The sequence below is a fragment of the Grus americana genome, chromosome 20 (genome assembly GCF_028858705.1).
Source record: "Grus americana isolate bGruAme1 chromosome 20, bGruAme1.mat, whole genome shotgun sequence".
Taxonomy (NCBI): Eukaryota; Metazoa; Chordata; class Aves; order Gruiformes; family Gruidae; genus Grus; species Grus americana.
The window spans coordinates 8,136,120-8,161,675 of NC_072871.1; the positions used below are offsets into that span (position 1 = coordinate 8,136,120).

Below are 25,556 nucleotides of genomic sequence, written 5' to 3' on the forward strand. Positions count from 1 at the left end.
GTTCCTCCTCAGCACACTCTAATTAGCAGGACGGGCACCTCCCGCGGCCCCAGCCCCGCTCCCCCGCAGTGACGGCGCAGGCTCGCTGGTGCGGTGGCGGGGAGGCACGTGGTGGAGAGGAGCCCGGCAGGAGGACGCGCCTTGGCAGAGGGGCGGGGGTACCGGCTGGCTGCCGCAGGAGCCCCCCGCCCCGGCAAGGAGTACAGGCTGTGGTTCAAGTGTGGCACCCCTCAAGCGAGGGGGAGCCAAGACTCCCCGGTGTGGTGCCTGGCACTGAAGGGCTCAGCAGGTCCATGCCGCCACCTCCCATGGGCATTGACCCGGCACCGCTGCGCCATCCCACCTTCCCAAACCCGGAGCACCGCGGGGACAGATACACAGAAACATTAAAAAGCCCCAGTCCCTGCAGACACGTGGTGTTACGACCCGTAACATCAGCCCCGTCACCTCCCGGGCTGTGACGGATGCACACCAGCGTGACACGGCCCCTGTGACACACAGCACAGCTTGGGGAGACCCTCGCACCGCTGTGTTCACGGGGGGGTCCCACTGCCCCATGCTGGCCAGGGGGCTGCAGGTGCCCTGGGACCCCCATCCCGCCGCCCTCACTGCTCCATTCCGTCTAACTAACGCTGTGGTTTTGCCAGGGGCACCGTGAAGAGGGAAAGAGCAGCTCGTGCCCTGGGAAGGTGACGTGGGCAGCAGCACGGCTCAGCCTGGCCACCGTTGCCACCTGCATCCCGGGACAACTGGGACGGGACGGGCAAAACCTGGTGGCCCAGATGCCGAGGGGCTGCTGCCCTGCCGGGAGCTCGTTCCCGCCCGTGGGGCCTCTCACAGGGAAGCTGAATAAGGGTGTGCGCGTGGAGATGACAACTCACCTGTAACATGCAATCTAATTGAGCACTGGTGCGTTGGAGACCCTGCGTGCATGTGCCGGGTTTGTAGCCAGGATTGCCGCAGCGCGAGTGGTGGTGCCAGCGGGAAAGCGCTGTGCGTGGCATGGCGATGCCCTGGTGCCGCAGGACCCGCTGGCAGCGGGGGGGCAGGGCCCTCACCCATGGGGTGCCCATCTTCCCGTGGCTCCTTTCCGACCTGATACCATCTGGACACTCATGTTGATCCTGCTCAGCTGCAGGAGCGGGTGACTGCGACAAGCGGATGCAGGTGTGCGAGGACCCCACCCCGGGCACCCTGACCCCCGCCCCGGGGGGGCAGCTTGGGCAGGCGATGCCGGGGGCCTGGAGGGAGCCAGGGCCAAGAGCTGGGGACACGCCGTGGGGCACAGTGGGGCACAGGCAGCCTGCTGCCGGGCTGTCCTGATGGAAACGCTGACTGCGCTGGGGACAGGGAGCCCTGCAGCCTCCGGGGGAACCCCGGTCCAGGGGGCTGTGGGACGGGGTGCAGGATGGGGTGCAGGATGGGGGGGGGTGCAGGACAGGGCGCACGGCAGGGCTGCAGGACGGGATGCAGAACGGGATGCAGGATGGGATCAGGATGGGGTGCAGGATGGGGTGCAGGATGGAGCACAGGCCGGGGCAGCTGGCTGTGTTCTGGTTGCGCGGGCTGAGGCGCCTTTGTTCTGCGGTGCGGTTCCCACTCTTAGCGTGCCATCTTGAGGCCGCCGACAGCAGCCCTCCGGCGCCGCACAGGCTGCGCGCCCGCCGCCACAGCCCTGTCCCTGTCCCTGCCCCTGCCCCTGCCGGGGCCAGCCAAGGTACGGGGGTTGCTCTAGTTACGGGGTTTTGCTCCTTTGGGGTGAAGTTTCTCACTTCTGGAGAAAGCAGCCCCCAAACCGCCCGCATTGGCCCTGGCAGCAGCTCTTGGGCATTTTCTGCCCTGTGCCATGTTCGGCTGCCCGTGGGCACACGTGCCAGCCCAGCCTGGATGGGGCCGCAGTACAGGGCAGGCGTGACTGCCACAGGACCGTGCAAGAAACATTGCAATGCTAATTCTTTTCTCAAATGACAAAATTTGTCCATATTGTAAAACACAAGCCCCTGGGTTCCTGGGAGCTAAACCGCGTACCGGCGTGTTTCCCTCTGAGCTTCGTTTGAGAATTGCACGTCCTTTTAACACAGAGTCACGCTTCAGCATTCTCACATGCGCGACTAGTTCAAGAGCTTAGCCTGCATGTGCAGGATGAATCCCTCACTGGGGGAGCAGGAGGGGGGCAGTGTGGGGTGGCAGCCGGGGGCCAGGGGCAGGGGGACGATGCCTGGCCCAGCCCGTGCAGCCAGCTGGGCGCGTGGGGAGCACACGGGTCCGTCCTGACTTCTTCCCTCGCCGTGCCCACGCCTTCAGGGACCTGACGTGGCACGACAGTTCTGAGCAGTTGGGGGTCAATGATAATCCCCCCCCCCCCAGTACCGACTCCATGATTTTTAGTGAATTAGGTAAAAAAAGGCTCTGCAGGTGTCTTTGCAGATGATGTCCCTTCTCAAACGTATCTCTTCCCCAGCCCCGTGTGCCTGCCATGCCATTTGGGAAAAAAAAAGACGTCTTCTCGGGGAACGGAGACACTTGCATCCCAGTTTGGTGCCTCTCCTCGCTTTGTTGCTGGCGGGGGGAGAATCAAACTCATCCCCGCACTAAACCCTGCAATGGAAAATAAACAAATCAACGTCGTGGCTGGGACACTTCCTCTTGGTGCAGGGCCCTGCTTCTTTCTTTGTAAAGCGTCATTATTAGTCGATAAAAGTTAAATCCCTGCGATAAGACGGCACCCCTCACGGAGGAACAGACTGATCGACTGTGAATGAGAAGACCTGATAAAGCACTAATCCAATTACTTGCCAATATTTGTTCTTTTTTTTTAATGGGGCTTTTTTTTGTTCTCCTGAAGAATTTTCTGCCTTTCCTCTGCTCCAGGTCATAAAACGGTGCCAACCACGGGAGGAGCAGGCACGGTGGCCAGGACTAGCCACCGCAGCCCTGCCCGCAGCCGCCGAGGGGCCGAGACCCCCCCCCGGCCGGGGCGAATGCCCCGGCCGGGGGGGGTCTCGGCCCCTCGGCGGCTGCGGGCAGGGCTGCCAGGCAGGGGTCTTGCGGCAGAGCATCATCCAGCCATGGGCTCTCCAAGCAGCTGGCATCGGCATCCAGGTCACCGTCTAGCCTGAGGGACCGACATCCCTGTGTCCAGAGCTGGGGCAGAGACATCTGTTCATCGCAGCTTCCCTGCGGACAACGGGGGCGCCCGAAGTGCCCGGGGCGGGGGGAATGCAGCCAAAATAAGGGGAGCGGGAGCCCCCAGGCTTTGGGGAGCAGGAGAGGTGCTGGCACAGGCATCGCCCACCTGGCTGGGGGGGTCTGCAGCCAGTCTCGCTGTCAAGGCTTGGGCAAAGTGCTGGTTATTATTATTTTTCTTTGCTGATGCTCTCTCAACACAAATTCCCACTCTGTACTAACTGCTGGGGCGATGGCGTGTGCCATCCCGCCCGGCTCACCCAGCTCAACGGCTGCCCTCGCAGCGCAGGCAGGGTGAGCAGGCAGGACAGGCAGCCATCGCCGGCAGCAGCACGTGGCGTGGGCAAGGTTTGGCAGGACGAGCAGGCGGCGTGCTCCCTGCCGCAGGGACGTGCTGTCTCCTGCCGCTCTGCTGGCACCGGTGCCACCCGATTGTCTCTGGCTGTGCCGGGAGATGCTGCCTTGTACCTGTGTGATGGCCACAGCCCCAGCCCTCCGCTCAGGTGCTCAGCTGCCAGCCGTGCTCCAAGGGCTGTGGGTGGGCGCCTGGCAGACCCTCCCCGTGCCCACGCAGGCACACTGGGGACACGTGCGTGGAGCCGGCGGTGGTGACAGGTCCCACTGGTGCTCCACGCCCCAGCCAGGACCCCTCTGCCGGCAGCGGCACTGGGGCACAGGCAGTGCCAGACACACAAACTCCGCTTCCGTGTTGCTCTTTGGCATTTTAGAGATAATAAATTGCTAATCAGCAGCCACCCCTTCCTTGGTGTCCTGTGCAGCAACACTCCAATAATTAATTATAAACTACAATACTGATCAGCTTGCGTGTACTCCGTCTGCACTGACAATCATTAACCATAATACGAAATTTATAATGTTGAGATGTGGAACCTGGTGAGATGAACTGCTCTGCTTTTTAATCAGTTTTATGGGATGATATAATGCATTGATCGACAGAGACAAGATACAGCACGTGTTCCTGTGTCTATAGCCGTGCAACCTTATTAATTTAGATTTACAAAGAGTTGCTTGATCCGGAGGGGAGAGAGCCGGCGAAGCTGTCTCACGCAGGACGGACCCGTGCAGGCCCCCCCCCCCCCCAGGGCGGCAGCCAGCGGGGCTCCCTGGTTGGGGGGGACACAGTGCCAGGGTTGCTGCAGCCTCAGCTCACCTGGCGCAGGGCAGCGCTCCCCAAAGCCCGGCTGTGTGGCACAGGGTAGCCCCAGCATTGGGCAGACCGCACCCATGCACCCATCCGGGGTGACGCTGGTGGGACCCCGGTGGGTTCGTCTCAGTCTGGTGAGCGGTGGTGCCTGTCCCAGCAACACGGTGCTGGGCAGCCTGTGCCCGCCGGCACGTACGTGCCTGTGCCTGGCCCTGCCCGAGCCCTCCCTCCTGCCCCCGAAATGCATCTGTGACTGGGGCATCGCCTTCCCAACCAGTACGGCCCAGTGGCGGCCGGACAGCTGGTAACCATATTGGTGTGTCTTGGGCTGTCATATCGCATTTGCACGCCTGCTCTGCTCTGCATCCGGGGAGGCTGGGGCGGTGGTTTTCAGGTCAGAGCCTGCATCCAGCACAAGAGGAAAATTCCCATTTCCCCACCAAGACTTTAACTGTGAAGTGGCCCGAACTCAGCTCCTCCACCCCCGGCAGCAGCTCCACGCCGCGGCCGCCCCGGCACCCCGGCCGTTCCCCGGCACATCCAGCCCCGCACCGGCGCCTGCCGGCCGCGGCTCACCCCTCAACCAGCGTCTGTCCCAAGGCAGCGGCAGAGGAGCTGAAACGGCTCCAGTTGCTAACGAGTGGGGCTGCAATTAGTGCCAGGTAGCACAGTTCTATGGAAAGTACGGCTTGTCAAAAAATTTGGTTCCATTCTTTCAATTTAAAAGTTTAACTAATAAAAGTAACTGAGAAGCTGTGGTATACTTAGGCTTCTGTTAGGCATTTGATTTAATAGTACATGACGTTTTGATTAAAAAATTAGCTCTATATAATATCAATAGAGCACACATTAAAAGGATTAAGAATTGGCTGACTGACACGTCTCAAAAAGTGGTTGTCAATGGGGAATCATCATCGAATGATGATGTTCAACATTTTCATCCACGATCTGGGAGTAAATATGAAATCAGTGCTGATAAGTTTTGGGATGACAAGGCCTAGTGGGAAGGTGGGAATGCTGACAAAGGAGAGCTGTGGGGGCTACAGGAGGGCTGAGATGATGCCCAGCACCGATGGCATCCCCACCTCGCTGCCATGGGGAGCCTACGGTGGCCAAGCCCTGCAAGGGATGGGTGACCATGGGGCATTGCGGGGGGGCGGGGTCACCACAGTCTTGGCCCCCCAAGCAGCACATGAGTCCCACTGACGTGGCTGGAGCGAGATGCAGAGCGGGTGCAGGAGGGCTCCAGGGCACCCCCCCAGGTCCCCTGCACGGGAAGGCTGGTGCAGGAACTACTAATGCAGGGCGGGTGGTTGGGGGGGTGGCCCAGGGAAGGACCAGTGAAGGTTTGGTACTGGGGACATGGTGAGCAATGGAAGGACTGGAGTGTTTCTGGCTGAGCCCAGCCGGGAGCATCACTCTGCCCTGCATGCCGGGGTGGGGGCAATGGGCACCCGGCCCACAGCTGCCCCGGGGTGCTGCGTATGGGTGACCCTCAGCTGCTCATGCCATGGCGGGCAGTGGGTGCCCGTGGTCCTGCAGGGATGTAATGGCAGCGATGGGAGGTCGGGGCTCAGCCGCCCACCCTGCAGCCCCTGGCCCCCGCTCACCCTCCACGAGAGATCACCAGTGCCGCTGCAAAGGTTCATGCATGAACTGTGAGCCCTCGTGAGGCACAACCCATCGCACCCGGCACCCCCGAAACAGCCAAAGGCACCGCCGGTGCCCAGCAGCCCCCAGCCCCCGGCAGCCCCAGTGGCCACCTCAGTGGCAGGGTCAGGCGCCGCATTTCTCGGGGTGATGTATGGGAAGGAAAATCTGCAGCTAACCCGCAGCTCCACTTCGCATCAGCCCTGCGCTGGGAAGAGCAGCAGCCACCTCTGCTGGAGCTGCGGGCAGGAGGGCTCACGGCACCCTGGTGTGCGGGCGGCCTGTGGGCTCCAGCAGCTGCACCGCCGGCAAGAGCGACTCCGGCACCCATGGGCAGGGCACGGCACAGCCGGGTGTCCCCCGAGGCCCCTCTCACACACCATTTCTGCACACCGTCTGAGTCCTGCAAACATGACGCAGCTGAGCTGTTGTGGGGATGGAGGGAACAGCACGTGCCGGTGCGGTGCCTCGTGGATGCGTGCCACGCCGACACGTCCCAAGCCGCCACTGCGGGAGGACCCACGGGGACGCAGTCACCCTGAACTGCTCGGGATGCAGCTCTGGGACCGGAGCGATGGGGAGCACAGTGCTGCGGGGGCCTGGGCGGCCCTGGTGTCACTGGTTGCTCCCCAGCACAGGACAGGGCACAGCGGCTGTTCTTCCTCTGCCAGCCTTGGCAGACGTGGAGTTTTGAAAGGCAAATCTTTATTAGTGCAGGGAGTGTGCCTAACCCACATTAATTCCCAATTGTGAATGCTTTCAATTAGCAACTGCAGGCACTCAGTCTGCTGGATGTGTTCATTAGTGACACGGCCTTGCCACTTGGTGACAAGCCGGATGACAAACCTGTCTGAGGGACGCGCGCGGTTTCGGCTGTGGCACAGCACTTGCATTAGCACGGAAAGGTGAGGTGCCCCCAGATGCCTGCAGCGGCGCAGGGATGTGCTCACACTGCTGGGCGCGTGGACCCGGGGGGATGCAGAGCCCCAGCACCACGTCCCCAGCAAGGGCGATTGGGTGCCCGTGATGGTGCACGCCAGTGAAGGAGCCTCCCCTGTCCTGGGCTCAGCACATCCGTCACTGGGAGAGGCATTTGCAGAGCCCCTGGGGCCACCACGAGTGCTGAGTCCTCTAAACCCCGCTGAGCAGATGGCCCTGAGCCACCCTCAGAGACACCTGGTGAGCAGAAGGACACGTCCTGTCCTCAGCCATGGACGGGGGGGCAAAACTGCGGGCACCTTTGGTGCTTCTGCAGGGCCACAGCCCAGGGCACCCACTCACCTGGGGTGCACGTCCTGGCACAGCCGCGGTGCTGCCTGAGCTCGGCCACGGCAGAGGATTTACTGCCGGGCACCGCTGCCCTCCCCGCTGCCTGCGAGAGCCGGGGCGGCTCGGTGAGCTCCTGCCTCTGAGTGCCCACGGCAGCCCGGGAAAGGCATTGCGCTTCCACAGGGCTCGACTGGCCCAATAAAAGATTATCAGCTAAATAAAACAAGAAGTGAGTGATGCCACTATGCCCTGCTGGATTGAAATTGTGTGAGCAAAGTGGTTTTCTTGGGGAGATTTATTTCCTCTGCCGGCTGCAGGCAGCCAGCCCGGAGGAGAGAATGAGACTCTCGCTCCGAGGCCACCACTCCCTCCTGCAGTCAGCACTCAGCTTTTATTTCATTTTTGAGGGAATCAGAACAATAAAGGAAATACAAACAGATATTTTCCCATCGCAAGCCTAGGAGCACACATGCATGTGCACACGTGCTCACCAGTACACGAGCCACATGCTCCAGCCCCGCTCCCCCAGGCCCTGCTCTCCCACCGCACCGGCCGTGCCCAGCTGACGCTGCAGCCCCAAAATCCCACCCGTAACCCACAGCCAGAGCCAGGAGGGCGATCCCACGTCAGTGGGAATGGTTCCTGCCCTGGCCTGGACCCAGCACCACCTGTGACAGCCGGGGCAGTGCTGGCACCCGTCCCACCGCTTGCCGGTGCCGGCAGCACCGTGGCAGGGCACCGGCTGGGGGCAGGCAGTGGGTACGGAGGGCGGCAGAACCCACGATGGATGCAGTCGCAGACAGCGCAGTTTGGGCTGCAGCAGAAGCAGCTGTTGTCATATTTGCTGCCCCGGGCAGAAAAGCCGAGCAGCAACTCAACAAGCACTTTGCTTCGCTCTGGACCTGCATTCACCAGCGGCCGCCAGGCAGAGAACGGCACAGCCAACATCTCCTCCACCGCAGTGAGCTCAGCATCCCGCAGCAGCTGCCATCACTCCTGCTTTTGGTGCGAGTGCCCGTAGAGGCTGCGCACCAGACAAGGATGAGTCCCCAGAGCCTCAGGAAGCTCCTCGGACAAAGCTGCGGTCTCTGCCATGGGTGACTGCCGGTGGTGGGGAACAGATCCTGGGGGCTCTGCCCCGCCGCAGCCCGTGGGGAGCTGTCACGACACCAAATGTGGCACCCGCGGTTATCAAACCTCCGCTGCTCAGAGTGATACCCCGCAGACATCACGGCAGAAACAGAGCCTGAAACCGCTTGCCATTGCCTCTCCCGCCACAAGCTTTGATTTCAGATACCGTGCCCCCTGTAACGACTGGGCACCGGTACCTGCTCCTGCTGAGCCCTGCTCGCTGGAAAGCATGCCATTAGCTCCCCAGTAATTGTAAATATTGCAAAGTGCTCGAGTCAGCAGTCTTGCTGAATTTTGCTTTCAACATCTGCAGCCCAATAAATCTTTGTCTCCTTCAGGTGAACTGTGCTCTCCACTTGGGCTCCAATTTCCATCCCTCAGCACCATCACCGCAGCAGCGCCGGCCCCGGCAGGGTCCCGCCGTCAGCCCGGGCAGTTACCCGGTGGGGCCGTGGCCGCAGGGGAGGCGTCAGCACCGAGCAGCCGCACTGCAACGGGCCTGGCGGCCACCGGCACCACTCACTTTGTGCCAAAACCCTTAGACTCACCAGACCTTCACTGGGCTTTTTTTTTTTTTAATTGTTTTCAAAACAGATTTCATGTGGTCCCAAAATGAGACCATGATTGTAAATTAAAGTGTAATTAGCCTTTACGCTTTTATATTCATTAACTCTTCTCTGTTAATGATGCAGAGGCTGGAGCACAAACCCAGCATTATGAAACCACATCCAGGAAATAAAATAGTGATTTAGATAATGGCCAGAATGTATTGCTACTTACACATAATTAAACAAATGCTCAATTTACACTTGGAAACATGAATGAATGTTGATTAACCCCAGCCCAACGACTCTGCTGGCGATGTGGTTAAGTGGCTGCGCTGCCGGCAGGGCTGGCAGCAGCGGGCAGGGCACCCACTGCCCGCAACACACCTGCCCGGCCCAGGTGCTGCCGAACCGCGCAGCCACCCTGGCCCAGACCCACGGCCACGGCCGCCGGAGCGGCTCCAGCTCGGCAGGCTGGTGCCCAAAGCTGCCCCTCCCCACAGGAGTGACACACGGACAGCGGTTGCTGCCAGGAGCACCAGGGCTGCTGCCACAGCAGGGCCGTATCCGGCTCCTCACGGAGCAGCAGAGCCAGCGGGGCCGGAGCGGGTGCTGCACGGCTGCCGGCGGGGCTGAGGGGGCATCGCCTTCGCTCCCAGCCGAGCAGCACCACGTGCTGGAGGGGTGCGCCGTGGGCTGTGGGGTGCCAGCGAGCCGTGCCGTGGGTCTGCCTGCCGCTCCCGCACAGGCTTTGTCTCCCGTCCCCCCGCGCCTCCTGCCCTCCAAATGTGCCAGTTACTATGGAGACATCGCCTCGTTAGTGCAGGAGGAGCCTAACGAAGTCCACTTGTGCAGGATAACATTTTCTGCAGCAGATCCGGACCCCAGGAGCCCCGATAGCAGGACGGGTGCCAGGGCCCCGGCTCCATCTCCCCTCGGGGCGGCACAACGCTGCCTGTGCCCCGGCTCTGGCTCCGTGCCCACCGCCACTGCCGTGCCGAAATCAGGGGCTCCCACAATTGTCATCCTGGTGGCTCCCTGCCCCGCAGGGCAGAGGTGCCATCCACCGTGGGCTCTGCTACCCAGCCATAAGCCGAGCCCGAGGAACAGAGCTGTTCACGGGGATGGCTCGGAGCCCCGTAAGGAGGTGGCAGATCTGGAGCTGGATCCGGTGCCAAGCGGGGCCCCCGCAGCGTTTCCCAGTGACGTCAGCCATGGGCTCCTGGCCAGGACAAGGCAGGGGCTGTCACCAGCAGCGTGTGACCTACACAACCCCACAAAGGTGTCACCCTCCCGGAGCCAGAGCCCCGGTGGTGCTGGTCACAGGGGACCCCTGCACATGCCCCGGTGCAGCAGGAGGGCCGTTGTGGATGGAGACCGTCCCTTTGGGAACCTCGGGGCCAGGGGGGCTGTCCCCCACCCCAGCTCGGGGCTGGCCCTGGTGCCCTGCACTATGGCGAGCACAGGATGCGGTAGCTGGCAGCACCCTGCTGCCCACACCCCAATTTGGTGTCCAGCCCGGCACCCAGCATGTCCCTCAGCGAGGGAGAGGACAGCCACGATGGTGCTGGCATGGCAAGTCAAGACCTCTGCTCCTGGGGACTCCCTGTTCATGGATCGTTGACTCAACAGGCCATAATGGCTCCATCTATCGGGGTCAATACGGGTGCCTTTGACACATGATAGACAATAATTGCTCCTGCTTAGAGACTTTTTAGTTCATGGATCATTGACCTGATGGGCTGTAACAGCTCCGAAGGAGGCTGCACACCCCTGCGCTTAAACGCCCTCAGGAGCCAGCGACTGTGTAAAACCATGGCATGGGGCTGTGCGAGACAGTGCTCTCCCCAAAAACCCGTTCCCCAGCAAGGCCCCGGAGCCCCTGGAAGCCCTCGTGGTAGCGTGGCCACGGAGGAGCAGCCGTGGCAGGAGAAAGGCTGGCACGTCCCAGCACCCCTCAAACACCAGGGGACAGGAGCAGGGTGCACAGGCGGGGGTTCACCGCCTGAGGTCTGCAGGCTGGAGCTCCCCTCTCCGACAGCAACTTCCAGGTATATGATTTAATGAAAGGCACAATAAGAAGTGAAACAATTAGAATTTCTGCCTCATTATCATGGTAATCTTATCAGTCGGATAATGAGGTATTAATGGAGATTTAATGTGCCTCTCATAACAGAATCCCTTGGAGAAAACACATAAGGAAATTGCTGTAAATCCACTTAATGATGGAAAGGTCCCCAAACACCATATTCCAGAGGATGAAAAATGCTGGATGCAAATGAGAGAGAATCAAGGTCAATAACACTGCAGGGACCGAACTTACAGCAGCACCACGCCACTGCCACGTATCCGTCCCGGTCCCGCCGCGTCGCCCACCCGCCCCATTTGGGGGGTGGGCGACGTGGCGGGACCGGGACGGATACGTGGCAGTTGCCGAGATCCCACTGTTGTGTAGCTGATGTGAATAAAATAACCGAAAAGCTCTGTGTTAAGCAGCCAACTCCTCCGTGTGTCCTCTGCCATTAACTGGATCTTGTTTCTTTTTTGCCACTGTCCGCTCCTCATGAGTTGTTGGTGCATGCGTGAAAAAAAAAAGGGGGGGGGGGGGGGGGACCATGCAAAGTTAGTGGTAAGCTGTTCACGCTTGCAACGCCATCTCCAGCACAACTGCTGATGGTGTTGGAACAAGGCAGAAACATGAAACCCAAGCGGTTAAACTGCTCTCCTTTTAATCAGTTTTTACAGAATAATACATTAATAATCACGTTAGAGACAATATGGGTTTCCTGTATACAAGATTGTGCAAGCTCATTAATTTAGATTTATAAAGGCTTTACCAGTTTCAAAGAGGAGAGGCAGTACAAAGCTTTTAAATAGAGGTAAAGCACAATTAAAAGGTACAGAACACACACTACTAACTCAGCAGAGATTAATTCTCAAGTAGTACAGGCTCAACCAAGTCACCAGCTGTTACCCAAACAGCAGTATCCTTCCCCGTCCTTGCCCACCGCTTTCCTGCTGCCCCAGCTCTCCCGTTACGCTGCCAGCCGAAGGCAGCACAGTCTGTACCGCAGCATGGCCGCACAAGTCACGCTCGTGCCAAACACACACGCTTCACTTGCCTGAAGCTTTGCTGGGGAACAGGTCTGCCTCCTCCCGCAGCTCCTGGTCTGGCCTAACCCCCGCACCATGGCAGTGAGTTGTCAAACTTCTGCGAGAATTTGGCTTAACGGAACATAAACGTTTTCAAGTGATACGAACCAACACCGCGCTCACCAGAAACTCACCTACAGGACACAGGATCACGTTCGTGGCTTTTTTTCCTGAATTTTATGGCAGTTACATTCAGCATTTGGTAGTATAAGGTCTTCAAAACAAAAACTTTTAAACTCAAATACTTAATAGGCCATGCATGTTCCAGTTCTCCTTAAAGAGGACTTAAAAAAGCTTCAGAGAGAAATCTCATGTAGGGTTAGGAGCAAAAAGGAATCTCCTAAGGATGAAAAACCCAGCCCTTTCCTTTCACTCCTCTACACAAAAAGGAAAATACCACCTCTGCAATATTAACGAGCATAGCCCTGCCATCCTTTAATTTGGCAGTTCCTCCAGACACCCCCCAACCAGCTGAAGTCAATGACCAGCCTTAAGTCCATGACTGCAGTCTGCTACTAACGACCTACCCCCTGCCCCAAAACGTTCCCTTCACCCTCAGTGGTTGAAGTCACTTCATGAACAGAAAGCACCAAGTTTTCAGCAACAGGTACGTGGTTGGCTGGCACCTATTGGCAACAGTTCTGTTACTTTTGGTCCTTTATGCACTGTCTTTTCACCTTTACTATTGCACACCAAAACCTAACAACGTCACTTCCTACACATGTAATGTATCATTTTAAAACAAAACGTTACAGGACGCCAGGAGAAAATAGTAAGAGGGTATTACAGGAAGGTTTTTAATTCTTTGGAAAGCCTAATTCTCTAACTACACCTATCAAGACTATATAAAGGACTTTCAGAGTAGGTTGGAAAAAAAAGAAGCAAAGGACCACCTTGCTGTGAAGACTCTCAGCTCATCTGGGGCTCATTGAAACACTTACTGGTTTTAAAAGAACTAAATAATAATAAAAAAGACTCCAGTTCTTTTACGTATTTTTCTATTCAGTACTTTTTCTTTTAAGTGTTTTTCTATGCAGAAAAACAAAGTGATAAAAATTGTGAAGGAAATGGTTCTTGCCCCTTCCACAAAGGAGAGCGAACCTGAAAGACCTGATGGTGCTGATCAAATCCTGCTCACCAAGTTTGCAAACAGAAGCAACGTGCAGGGTAATCACCAACTTAAGTGTCTTTGTGCCTTCTTTAAGGATTGTACAAATACTCTCCTCGACTAAAACCCAAACCGCAGGACTAAAAGAACTTTCATATATCGGTCTTAACATCTCATATATTCAAGTAATAATTAAATATTACAGGACACTTCAATATAAATAAATTTATATTGCTTTTAGATATGATCTGGCCATATCTTCAAGGGCATATTTGTGCTTCGCTGCTGAGTGTTATTGGTCAGGGCTGTGCTTGCAATATTAAGTTACGTGTTCAGCACCAAAACCCCATCAAGGCTAAATAACTAGAATATTGCAATGCTACACAGACTGAGTTACCACAATAAGGCAGATCAGAAGAATTTTGTTTCTACTGAGTATTACTCCTCCACACAACCAAGCCTCTAATAGAAGAGAAAGGCTATAAATAAAAGAAAAAAGTTACTGTCCCACCCTCTCACCTGTGATTAGTTTGGCAGAAACCGCTATACTGGATTACATATTAGACTCCTAGACAGTAAGTTTCTTTAATTATGCCTTGACAAGTAGCACAGCCAAATCAAGCACTTGGTACGTTACATAAATTGCTCTAATTTCAGTTAGCCAAATGATCTTCCCAAGTACTAGTTGCTTACAGGTTTTAATCATCAAAATGCACCCCCCCCCAAATTTTAAAAAATCAATTGTATTTTGAAAAGAACATGAGAAAGATTTTGTTTTCTTTACCACTCACAGACACCAAGTCTTAACACATCCCTCTGTCAGAAGTGCAACAAACACTCTGGGAAGAGCAAGAAATAATACTGACATGAAAAAGTTAGATGCTCGCTGTCCTTTTTCACTGTAATTCTAGCTAAAAAAGAACAGCAAGTGCTTATATACAGATAACAACCTCTGGCCATCACTCAGACCATTTCACTCATGAAAAACCCATGTGGTGTTGTGCATAAAAACTTCTTTAAATTGGTAATTGTCAGTTTAAGGGAAAGGTGGGGTGAGAAATCTATAAAACACCCTGAACTGATGTCATGATATGTTTCATAAAGAACAGTGTTATATTTTAAAATATTTTATATGAACAGTAAAACTTGCACTGCTGCATAGCAGACAACACGAAGAACATTTAGTAAAAACATTCACTGAAACCCCTGGCATATGTATTTAATGTCACTAATCAAAATATATATTACAGTCCAAGGTTCTGTTAAGGATCTCTGTTTGGGGTTTGTACAGTATACACAATATTTCAGAAAAAATATTACAGTAAGGTATTTTATTTCCCATTTTTTATATTAGACTTATCTATTGTAACTTACAGTCCCTCTCCTCCATATATCCAAACCTTTATAACACCCTAATGCCCTAGCCAAAAAGTGTTTAGCTATCTAATAAGCCCTGTCTATTATAAATTCCAGTTTTAGAAATTTCAGTAATCTTAATTACATTTTAATAAATAGTTAAGTTTGCCCTTTTTTTTATCTTAGCCTTTTGAGGAAGTCCTTTCATTACCAAAACACAGTATGTCACAACCTGTTAGAGGTCAGAGAGGCTTTTGCTTGTTTATTCAAAGGATAATGAGTCCAAAGATAATTGCAACGCATTAAATATAGGTATATAATATTTACACTGTCCTCTTGGATTTTAAATTTAGGTGAAATACAATTGATAACTAATGTCAGCTACTACAAACTTTCAGTGTGGCTGGTGTTTTATTAATAAAAGGTGTATTAAGCTAGAAAGTATACTAAGTGGTTGCCCTGATTATTCTTGTTTCAGTTTTGTATCAGAAATTAAATGAAGTGAATTATTCTTGTGAGCAAGAGTTCAGAAAGAGGGGTGGTGGGAAAAGCATGAAGAAGTTTCTGCATGTTTTGAGATTCCAAAATACCTGAAAACTGTGGTCCCTTTTGCAGTGCCAGTATCTATAGGGGAGAAAAACGCAACCAAAAGAGAAGAGGAAGATTTGTTAAATTAATTTGATTAGTAAAGGTGTGTTTTAAAATGCCTCAGTTCTGTACAGTATTATACAAGAAAAGTCTCTTCTTCAGCTTTTGCAGCTGTTGTACATTCTTATATACTCTTCTTCTGCTAACAGTCTGCCCATACATGTGCTGTTTGCGTTACTTGCGTTCATCAATAGTTTTAATGAATTCAACTGCTGCTGTGAACTGCATCCACCAGTATGATTCTTCTCCAGATAAGCAGTTGGCATAGAAACTACTAATGTACTGAACAGTGGACAGCAAGCAAGGTGGATTTGCCTGAGGGTTAAAGAAGAAAGAGATACTCACAGCTTGTTTGCAAAGCTAAACATAAAACATTACAGGATATAGAAGAGAAATACTATTCTATTTGTAAGGTGATCCTCACACATTCATAATACATGATTATGTAACGTATCTGTAGGGTAGTGAGCGTTTACCCATTTCGCACACTCAGAATGCATCAGACTTGATGGAAGGAGCATTTTTCCAACAGGGAAAAATGACTAGCAGGTCAATAGAAAGAAGGGTGATACTGGCAGAACCTATAAAAGTCATCAAGGATTTCAACACGTGGAAAAGCCTATTGTTTTGGCATCTTTGATATCACAGACCATTCCCCAAATACTCGTAAGTCAAAAAAGGTCAGGAACACAATGCAGGTCAGTCCTAGTGTGGACCTTGATCCTGAAAGAGGACAACATTAAGCAAGCATAGATGACAGATGCTGGTGGAGACACCTGCACCCCTATTTCCTTGGTTCCAAATGCAAAGTTTGCTTGGATTGAAAAACCGTAACTGTGACCACACTGCTGATGTTTCTATTTAAAACTGCTGAATTAGATCTGGTTTTGAGTCTAGCATGCTCCCAGTTATCCAAGTGCATTATTCTTCTTCCTCAAATTTGCTTGTTTATTAGAAGAATTAGCTGGGGTTTGTGATCTTTGCAGAAGAACTCACCTTTATGAGGACAAAGACCAGAACAGGAACAAAATCATCTGCCCCAGGTACTGAATCCTCATTTGCCAGACTAAGCAGGTTCATGATGGTTGAACACATTCGCAGGATACACTGTACTTTGTCTCGGGGGGTTTTATAAGCGCTTATTGTGCGGATTTCAGACTGTGCAGATGGCCATGGTGCCTCCCGGAGATATACCTAGGAAAAAAACCCCAACATACTGCCAGTTTTTGTTTGTCCAAGCTACTACTGTGCACCGCAGAGGATCTGAAGAACCAGAGACTTGCAGGCAGAAGCAAAGCTCCAGAGAAATGGGAAGTTTTAAGTCAAGGTGGTTACACTACACTCCCAACAAAGGTGGCTTCCTGCTGTGTTATAATAAAAAATTACAAGGAGCCAGCACTCTCTGTGCAACTAACATAATTAGCCTGTAGTTCTCCCTGACTTCTCCAAGACATTGTTTCAAATGAAGGTGGAGCTGTATGTCTTAGTCTTCTGTATCAGCAGCTTTATGAACACTCATCGTTTTGAGTCATATGGCTCACATGCTAACTTGAGAACTAGGAAAGCTGCAAACATCCAGCCTCTGACAGATTTCTTAAGCCTACCACCCTGCTTTTAGTTCTCCTAATCACCATGAGAAAAGTGAAAGCACTGGGCATTTTCACAGATCTGCAAGGTCCCACTAATTCTGGCTAGTTCAGAAAGTTAACTTGACAGCTGTAAACCACAGCTATGGCATATGAATCACATGAGAAGCATAAAGGATTCAAATCTTGTCTTTTGAAGCAAATTATCAGAAAGCTACTGTATCTTAGCATAATGTAGTATTAGTTCTTAAATCTTACTATCAGGATAGAGGTGGCAAAATCAGAAAAAAAAAAATTTGGAAGGATCAGTCAGCAGAAGATACCAAAGCATAGACACGGCATGCTTTTCCTGCAGGATATTTCAGCTGTCACAGATAGAAAAGCAACGCTTCTAAGTGTAAAACAAAACAACTCTCTCCCCATCCCAAACACAATCAAAACCAAGCACCCCAACACACATACAAAAGTGAAGGAAAGGAGTTGTTGTTACCTCAGGTATCTGAAGTGCTTTGTGGTTTGCAGTCACTACTTTAGATAACCTCTGTATGTGCTCATGAAGGACCCTGAAAACAAAAACAAAAAACAAGAGTGAGAAGTAAGCAGCAGCCAGCCAACAGTCTCCTGGGGCTTCCCCCTAGTTTTACGTTTGATACTACAAGAGAGATCTTCAGGAATCCATATAATCATGATAGTCCTACAACCAATGGACATCAGGCCAATAAGAACTGCAGAGGATTTTGCCATACAGCGGAGTACAACCACACAGCCAGTACAGTGTTCAGACAGCGTATGTTCTAAAACACAAAAACCAAAAACCCCAAATGCATGAAAAATACTGTACCAAAAGAGAACACGGAAGGAGTGGGTCCTGAAGCAGATTTTGATCATTCTTCTCAGCATACCCACTTGCAGATCTGGAAGTTTGTATCCCAAGTCATTACATCTACATTTTTATTCTGTTCTAGCAGTTTGTTGCAAACACAAACTTTTGCACATAATGCTAAAGCACTTCATTGTTCTTTCATAAAACATTCTGAAAGAAAACACGAGTTTGTATGGCATGGCTAACTTAGTCAAGTCTGGCATGTGAAGACTGCATAGCTTCCATCTGCACCAACTGCAAAAGAGAAACCAGGTACTTCCAATTACATTAACTTACTGGTCACGCAAAATATCTCCATCCTGATTAGGGTAGAACGCAAGTTTGAAAATACGATTCATCACACTGCGTTCTATAGCTAATTGTGCATCTTGAAGCTGTTCTTCACTGGCATTCTGCCATATGGCATCTTGAGCCATAGCCCCATATAAGAACTGAAGAAAATCCTCAACTTGGGCTGTTTTATCATCTGCTGCTGTGAGTTTCTGGAAATCTGGTAAAAAGTAAAAAGAGAGAGAATGTGCAGTTAAGTAAAAAAACATTATTTCTGATAGGTTTTTCTGGAAAGAAGAGCCCAGAATCTACTTCAGACTTCTTGCCGGGCAGCACTGAGGCTTCATTTTGCCCACACCCTGGTAAGGGAAATACAAGCAGGAACACTTGAAGTAAATGGATTAATTAAAGGAAAAGCATATAGAACACATTTAGCAAAGCATATGGTCAAAATACTCTACTTGATACTGTGTTAATCACTTCGTCTGCAGTACCAGTTCTTATGCCTTCTTTCCAGCCACCCACAGAGATAACACCTAGAACAATTGACTAGAGCAGTCGCTGGTAGGAACCAGCACACGCAAAGTTGTCAGATGCTGGAAGAGGGGGCAGGGGAATATCAAGAAAACCCACGTGTACCATTTCCTACCCCTACCTTTATTAAGTATGCATAGCTGCAAAATTCATACTTATCTACAAAATACAGAATGAGTGATGCAGCATGACCAAATCACTGGCCGTTCATTGGCTTCATATTTATAGCACTCTGCACCAGAAGACAACTGCCACTCACATCTGCCAGCAGCCTAAATGCCACAGTTGCCAATTTCTCTTTTAGATCATACAGAAATAGCTGTCTCCTCTCTGTCCAGTAAAAGGGCTTTAACGCCTTCCTGGGTCACTGAATACCAGAACTTTAATCTCAGTAGATGTAAGTTCTCGTATTAATTCCAGCCTATTCAGGCACATTTAATATGCAGCACTATATGCTCCAGGAGCAAGAACTGACTCCAAATTTCTTATCTACTTCATTAAGTCAGGTATGTGCATAGATAACATAAAATAAACTATTTCTAAGTGACTCTGTTTTGAGAGCTGTCTTCCTGGTGCCAATATCCTTTATGCTATGATATTTTTGATATCATACTACTACTATTGCCCTAGGTACAACCACAGGTTCTGTACTGAGGACTGAATGCTGCGACTTAATTTATCATTTATCAGCAGATCTAAAATAATTAATAATATTCATGCTTCTTCCATGGGGTAGATGCTAGATAATATGATTTAGCAGAACTTTTTAGGCCAAGTGAGGTCAAATTACCTTCATTCTCTTAGCCCATGAAAAATGCAGTTACCATGGCTTAGCTGCCACAACATACTGCTAAGTCACAGTAATCTATTTGAGCCATTAATTCACCAGCTGAAATGGAAACTGTTTTAGGAATCGGCTCCTCGGATCAGAAGTTGTATTTTAAAACATTAACCCAAGTCAGCATCTAAATATGGAGTAAATGAATATAAACATTGCACGGTCTGCATTAATCCTACCTTGAATAAACTCCCTTATTTTCTTTTCTTTGCTCTCTAGCAGTAACCTCACACATACTGTAGTGAAGTATCTGTTGGCCACTTCTTTATCTCGCAGAACTCTTTGCAGCAGCCTTTCCAAGTGCGCTTGTGTCGTTTGCAGGCCTTGGCGACATCGAGTTAAGTAAGCGATATATGGAGCTCTTTTCCTAAAATAAAGAATGCTGTCATTAGATTCATAATAAAGATAGAGGCTAATAGCTTTATAAACTGTTAAGTTGTAGTGCAAGAGGAATCTTCAACCTGTTGTTTTTAAAACAAAGATAACACTTGAATTAGGAAGTTCTGTCTTATACAGATTTCTCTGATTGAATTTACTGCCCTTGCAGCACTCCAGGATGCAAGACTAAAGCAAATTCCAAACAGCATCTTGTGTTTGTTAGAGCTGAGCATTACCCACAAATTGATTTAACCTGAGTTTATTACCATCTGGACTGACTTGAGGTCCAAGCTTTTTTAAGCCATTCGCAGACAGGTGAGACAATTTCATCATTTTGTGGGGAAGCAGAGATGTAATAACCTGATTTGGTAAAATACAATTTAAACCAAAAGGGATCTTCCCAATCTGCTAGTGAGTAAAAATACACATTGGAAACCCATTCATAGTAAGATACTGAACAAACTACCTATAGTCCTCTGCAATAGATGCCAGCAGCTTTCGACAAGTCCTGTTATCAAAGCGGCTTACACATCGCATCGTCTCTTGCAGCTGGGCCATCAAGTTCTTGTCTTGGAGGTTAATAGCTTCAGCTAGCTGAACTTTCAAGAAGCACACAATTTCGTTATCTAATAAAGAACAAAGGAAAATTATTAAGGAAAAGAAATGTAGGCAGGATGAAAATAATACTGGTTTTGAATATGGGAAACATGTAACTGTTTAAAACAAAACCTCTGTGTATTAGGCAATAAGTCTTACTTTAAGAACAATTTAACAAGTCTTTTTGAATTTTCCAGCTAGCAAGGGATAAGTTTTCATATCACTATCTTATTTAGTCCTTAGAACCATTCCGAAATGCAAAGAGGACCAAATAAGGTGACAAATTCACCTGTCTGCAAATAAACCTAGAATGAATGGAAGGATGCAAACACATATATACTAAGTCAATGTAAAGACTGAGTGACTGTAGCACAATTCCCAACAGTGCATGTATTTTGGGAGTCTATTCTACAGCTTCAGGCTCTGCCTGCACTCTGAGGTGCTTCATTACAAAAAAAGTTAGACCAGATTTAGTTGGCAGGCTTGTTTATGGAGTAAGAAAGAAAACAATTTGGGGGGCAAAATGCAGCCTATGCTCTCTATATCTATGTCAAGCAAGTTTGGTTTGGTTTTTTTTTTTTTTTAAGCAAGTTACCATAAATGGTGCAGTACAAGTGCCATTAGATGGGGGAAAGAAGTGACACGTACAATACAAAATATCTGTATGCATAAAGAACATTTACCTTCAGGGTCTGTGTGATCTGGTAGACCATTCCTTGTTGAATGTGTCAACATCGGGAAGGCAACAGAATCTGCTGAACAAAGAGCCAATCTCAATTTCTTCTTCGCATCCCTTAAAGAGGAAAAATATTTTCTTAACAAAGTTGCTGCAAGGTCTGCTTCTTCAATAAGCAGTGGTATGTTTGTTTTGGTTTTTAAATATTGCCTAAAAGTTATTTAACATAATTTTAATATACCAGCGTTGTCAAGACTTTAGAAAAACAGTTCTTTTGATAGAGCACCTAAACCAGTTTCAAAGGAATTTTCCTAAACACTGAACTGCTCTGTCCTCTCAGGTTACAATATCCCCCCCTTCATCAGTGGGAATATGACAGTTTGAGATGCTTAAAACTAAAAGCACGTAAAAGTTTACAGTTGACCCATATTAAGATTTTTGTGGGAACCAATCACATGGCTTCAGCTTTTAATTCTACTTTGTAGGTGAGATTAAACCTGCAAATGTATTTACCTGTAGGAGAAAGCAGAACTTTGTGGCTGTGCTACTTGACTTGCAGAGTCCGGGAGATCATCTGCAGACATGTTTTGCAAAGCCTCATCACGTGGAGAGTCATGCATACTCTCACCATCCCCAATGGCCTCTACGGAAATGAAAAAAACAGCATTACACTTTAAGAGAGGAGCCGGAAGAAGAAACTAGACTATTATTCTCTATTTTCTTCTTGTTATTCTAACGTTGGGGCAGGGGGAGGGGGGGGAATGGAGACAGCAAATATGTGAATACATGAAAAAATTATATTAAAAATATACAATCTACAAATAACTAAGAAGAAACTGCATCTGTTTTGGAAGGCAATATAATTCTTCAGTATCCATTAAAAAAAACCCCCACAAACCAAAACCAAACAAATCCTCCCCCACAATCAAACAAATAAAACCAAACCCCAAACTGCTAAGAGATGTGCTATTAACAACCAAGCACCTCAATGGCAATATGAAAGAGCTGTCCTTGGGAATACTGATTTAATTCCCCGTCTCTGAGGGACTGTCTCACAGATTATTGACAAAACGCTCCTGGCTTAGAGCTCACATTGTTCAGCTGTTAGTACTAACATTTGTCTAGAATACCGAAGTGTTTTATCTTTAAGGAGGAGAAAATATGTTGGTGATGTTTATAAAAGCCAGGTTGTTACCTGCACTGTCATAGTTTACTATGGCTCCTTCACTAGGACTGGTTCGCTTAATTGCATTCCTGTATTTGTCCAGAATGTCCTCCGCAGCTTGTGCCTGTGCGCTGAGCCTTGGGCTGGGATCATCTGAAAAGACCATTAAAACCAACAGGAGTTAACCTTGTATTGCGCCAACTGAAAGCAAATACAAAAATTTAGGCCTACGCATTTGGACTCTGGTTTTAGCCACATGAAACAAATAGCTGCTTGGGTTCCATGTAGCCACAATTCAAATATATTTGTAAAATCTGAAGCAAAAGCAGAAAAAAAAAATACAGTGAAAGTGAACAAATAAAGCCAGATCCTTAGTGTATTTATACTGTATACACAAATCGTTCTTGTACGTTTGAAGACTTCTAGAAATGATTAGGCAAACAGAAAACTAAAACACCCAGGTTCAAATCATGTTTAATTTAGTACTTAAGTAATTATTATAGGAACGTGTCTGCAGCTATCCTTACAGCTCAGCTATGATAAGGACGTGAGCTTTATAATGAGAAAGAAAAAAAAAGTGAAAAGAGAATCCAGTACTATACATGTTGACAGAAGCATGACAATTTAAAAACAGTCTTCAAAGCAAGAAGTCTTTATCCATTTTCTTTTTCAGAAAGCCAGTTGTGAACATTAACTACAATAACATATACCTTTCTGTAAATAGATACCTGGTGGGCACTCTGGAACACTAGAGGGCACGTTACAAGGGAAAATTACTATGATGATATTATTCACATACCTTGAAGTGTTGAGTATCTGTCAGGCACCATGTCATCTTTGTCCTTTTCTTGTTTTTCTTTCTTTCTAAATGGAATAGGAGCTGAAAATGCAAGGTACCTTATCAAAGACTATTCTGAGATAATGGCCAGATTGAAGAAACTTTAAGAAAATGGCTAATGCAGAAGTTTGTCATCAAATAAACTTCAATAAAAACATAAGTCTATCTATATAGGGTGGAGCAGAACTGTACTGTGATAATATGTAGTAAGCTCTGCCTTTAACAGACATGCCACCATGAGCCAGGCAGAACAGTTTTGCCTTCCAGGTACAGTACATTCTAGCAATCACCAGCCAAGGGAGTCAGGTAGCTTCCCATTTTTATTTACACATTTAATTACGGTGTAGTTTAGCCAATAGTCCTAACTCAAATATTGGTCACAATGACACGAATCTTTTCTGGCAACTTGTTTCCACTAGTAAATTCAGGAAGAAGATGCAAAGACAGCACATTGTGAAACAAAAAAGCAAACAAAGTGGTATTAAAAATACTATAATGTTATCTGAAGTCACACAGAGACTGCAAGAATTATGTTGGTTCTTTTCTAACTGAAAGTCTGTTTTAAAAAAAGGCAAGGGTATTTAATATTGCAGGCACCGTTCCATCCCCAGTTGTCATTATTCACAGCATGAAAGCCAAATATTATCTTGAACAAGCTTTACTTTGTAAATAGCCAAAGTCTAATTTCCACTCTTGCCGTGTTACAAGAGATATCATAAGTTAGCAATATCCTTCAACTAGCACGCTACCATGTGTAGAGAATTAAGACTAGTTCTCAGTGAAGCTGCAATGAAGTTAATACCATACAACTACGAAATGATTTGCCTCACATAAGGATTCCAAGGTTACCGAACGATTCGGGTAACACAATGCCTAACCAAATTCCTTTCAGCTTACGCACATCCATAGGTACTGCATACTTTGTGTTTCAATAATTCTCTCTTTACTACAACACTCACAATTTTATAAATAAGAATCCTTTATTTCTCAAAATTAAATAGGACAGCTATTAGTCTGTAACAAATCTACATCAGTCTGGTCAGCTTTTCAAAGGTAAACTGTAATAACTTTCCGTAAAAGTAACTAAAAGATATTAATAAAGGCAGCGTGCAATCTCACTTAAGTACCAAAACCAGTGGGACATGATCTTACCTTTGGGCATGGCAGACACAAAACGTTTCCTCCACCAGGGCTTGTTTCTGTCAGACTTCTCATCATCACTGTCTTTTCGTTCTTCAATCTGCAGAAGGGCAGAGTCTACATTTGAGCATCTACCATATCAAGTGTAAAGACAAAATTTCTCCTTGACGTCAGGTTATGCTACAATGACTGTAAAACCAGAACTACAGCAGACCACAGAAAGCCATAGCGGATTTAGAAATATCCCTCCTGAAGAGGGCAGCCTATAAATGCAAAACCCGAGACATGAAGAAACTTAGATTTCACTTATTTCTTTTTTAAAGAAAATTACTTTTCAGGGTGCTGCAGCATTTTAAATCTCAACACTACAACAAATCTATTTCTGAAGTCCCACCAAATCAAGTAAAGCTCATCCAATAAAATTAGGAGAAGCCAGATTCATTTAAGCCACTCTCAACATCTGTAGCTTTAGCTTGTAAAACTTTACTGGCCAATGTTTAAAAGGTAATGAAAGTGCATCGTAACTTCTTTGCTACAGATATTTAATACCAGCTTTCTGGCATTAGATGCATAACTACAGTGGGCATGCTAGAAAAAATAAAATGATAAATAGAAGCCTTACCTCTCCCCTAGAGGAGTCTTTGCTGGGAGATGAAGATGATGACTGAGATGCAGCCACCAGAACTGCTGCTCCGGTGTTGGTGGTTGGCATAGGAAGCTCCCTCTCCTCATTACCAGGACGTCTGTTCCACCCAGGATCACTCATAGGTCTCCGAACTGATGATACTATATCTGAACTCCTACTGCGGACTAGCCTCTCTGGATAAGAATACCTCTGCTTGAATGCTTCTAAGTCAGTTGGAATTAAAGCGTGAGACCCAAAGTTTGGTAATCGGGCCTCGTTACCTCCCATAGCTCCTTCCAAGATCGGTGGATCTGGTGGTGGATGAGAGGGTCTTGCATAGTGTACTTTAGGCCTTACTACACCTGATACACCTGCGGTCATAAGCATAAAAGAAGCCACACACATTTCTTTTAAGATTCTTCCAAATTAGCTGGTACTAACATAGAAGCATTGAAAATGCCTATTTAAAAAAAAAAGGCAAAAAAAAGCAGCGCTTATTCTTTACAACTCACCCTCATTTGATGACAGAGGGTCAAACAATGCAAGCAAAGAATCTGTCTGAGAAGGAGGAGATGTCAACTGACTGGCTCCTGAAATACAGGGGGGGGAAAAAAAAAGTTAATGCTGTACCAAGAACATAAGGGACATTGGAAAAACAGCCCTCAGCAACAAGAGTTTACAAAACTTCTATTGCAAAATATTTTAAAAGATATTCTTATATGGAAAGATCTCTGTAGTATGTGGAAATGATCAAAGAATGGCATCACAAAGAGTGGGGAAATCTCGAGCAGCAGACCAGTTCCAAAATACAAAAG

The 25,556-nt window shown here is 48.8% G+C and overlaps 1 protein-coding gene across 4 annotated transcripts in view; it reads right to left on the reverse strand.

Annotated features, from left to right (window-relative positions):
* Nucleotides 1-14,410: 14,410 nt before the first annotated feature.
* GAPVD1 (GTPase activating protein and VPS9 domains 1) overlaps nt 14,411-25,556 on the reverse strand; it is a 29,402-nt gene continuing 18,256 nt past the window's right edge. For all 4 annotated transcript variants that reach the window (XM_054848586.1, XM_054848582.1, XM_054848583.1 and 1 more), the window contains 13 exons: nt 25,254-25,331; nt 24,739-25,112; nt 24,129-24,216; nt 22,938-23,018; nt 22,169-22,291; nt 21,487-21,616; nt 20,981-21,090; nt 20,167-20,326; nt 19,502-19,689; nt 17,957-18,170; nt 17,288-17,360; nt 16,208-16,405; nt 14,411-15,526 (listed from right to left, as the gene is read on the reverse strand). In XM_054848586.1, coding sequence (XP_054704561.1) covers nt 15,386-15,526; nt 16,208-16,405; nt 17,288-17,360; nt 17,957-18,170; nt 19,502-19,689; nt 20,167-20,326; nt 20,981-21,090; nt 21,487-21,616; nt 22,169-22,291; nt 22,938-23,018; nt 24,129-24,216; nt 24,739-25,112; nt 25,254-25,331 — 1,958 coding nt within the window. In that variant the 3' untranslated portion in view covers nt 14,411-15,385. The remainder of the gene's footprint in view (nt 15,527-16,207; nt 16,406-17,287; nt 17,361-17,956; nt 18,171-19,501; nt 19,690-20,166; nt 20,327-20,980; nt 21,091-21,486; nt 21,617-22,168; nt 22,292-22,937; nt 23,019-24,128; nt 24,217-24,738; nt 25,113-25,253; nt 25,332-25,556) is intronic.